The sequence below is a fragment of the Penaeus monodon genome, chromosome 33, assembly GCF_015228065.2.
Source record: "Penaeus monodon isolate SGIC_2016 chromosome 33, NSTDA_Pmon_1, whole genome shotgun sequence".
NCBI classification, from domain to species: Eukaryota; Metazoa; Arthropoda; class Malacostraca; order Decapoda; family Penaeidae; genus Penaeus; species Penaeus monodon.
Window position 1 is genome coordinate 11,359,034 of NC_051418.1, and position 1,375 is coordinate 11,360,408.

Consider the following 1,375-nt stretch of genomic DNA (forward strand, 5'->3'; position numbering starts at 1 on the left):
AGTTTTTTGCACTGCATTCTCTCTTACAGCTATATGGCAGTATAACCATTTGAAAGTTTTATTTAAAGTACTAATATAAAAAAAAATTCATTAGTTCATTGCACATGGATTTAGTATTGTTGTTTTTTTCTTTTTGCAGAAAGGAACTTAGCCAGGAAAGGTGAGCAAGGTTTTGGTAGGCAGACACGGAGTCACCATCACAGTGCTAAAAAAGTTGAAGTGACTGTAATGCCAAAACCAATAAATGAGGCTAATCCTCATGCCCTGATAGACCATAAGAAACAAGGTGAGGAGCTTGGGTATGAAAATGAGGTCCTCAATTGTGATGGGTCAAGTTTAGATGTGAATAAGAGTGAAATAGAGGAAACAAACAGTTGCACCATTGTGAAAGGAGAGGGTAATTACGATGAAATTTCTCTTTTTAACACTGAAGGAAAAAGGATAGATGGAAATATTCATAAGGTATCGAGTTTGAAGGAAATGACTCATGAATCTGGTCTTGAAAGGGAATCTCAGAATTTAGATTTTGAAATGATAGACAAAGAAAATGCAGTCACAGATATACCAAAAGGCATTTCTGAGGTGAGCAAAAGCTGTGAAGGAATTGACTCGCATGATGTTCAGTCAGCTGTGGTGAATGAAAGGAAAAGGCATGAGAGTACATCCCTTGCTGATAGTAATATAGAAAGAAGGAAAATTATGACTTCTTCCCAAGACAATGTCACTTTTTTGTTGCGGAATAACCTTGACACTCACATTGATGGCAGGAGGATCAGTAACAGCCACCGTGAGATTATTGTGACCACAGACAGCACTATGACAAATCAGGTACGGTCCATCTCGGCTGGTGATGTGAGACTACCGTGCTCATCCACAGGGCTGAAGAGGGAGAACATACCACCACCTCTGAAGCTGCCAGGGGACAAGGTGAAAAGGACTCTCATGTGGCAAGCTAGTGTTGATGATCTGTGTGGCTCACCGCTCTTGTCTCGGCGGAGAATATTCCACATCAGGAGGGCCATGGATGCTCCAGTGCCTTCCTGCCATGCTGATAGAGCAAGGACAAGTAGTGAGACACGGAGCAAGAAGTGGAGTGTTAGCAGTTTGGGAAGCAACAGACTGGGAGTTGCAGCTTTTATCTCCAATGTTAAGAAGTCTCTGACTGATCTTTTCAATATTGATGGAGAGACTGAGGACAGTTTTGAAGGAAGTATTGAAAGAGGAGACGAGAAAGGAAACAAGGAAGAGACAGTGGATGATAATTGCTGTGAAGAAGATTAGTTTGTGAATGGTTCTTGTATTGCCATTGGCTATACTAATAAATTGCATGGTAATAGGAAAATGTGTCCTTTTTTGCAGGATTCTTTTTCCTCTT

At 40.7% G+C, this 1,375-nt stretch overlaps 1 protein-coding gene across 2 annotated transcripts in view; it reads left to right on the forward strand.

Annotated features, from left to right (window-relative positions):
• LOC119594032 (tachykinin-like peptides receptor 86C) overlaps window positions 1–1,342 on the forward strand; it is a 47,984-nt gene extending 46,642 nt beyond the window's left edge. For both annotated transcript variants that reach the window (XM_037943060.1, XM_037943061.1), the window contains one exon: window positions 140–1,342. In XM_037943060.1, the coding sequence (XP_037798988.1) occupies window positions 140–1,281 (1,142 nt within the window). In that variant the 3' untranslated portion in view covers window positions 1,282–1,342. The remainder of the gene's footprint in view (window positions 1–139) is intronic.
• The last annotated feature ends 33 nt before the right edge of the window (window positions 1,343–1,375 follow it).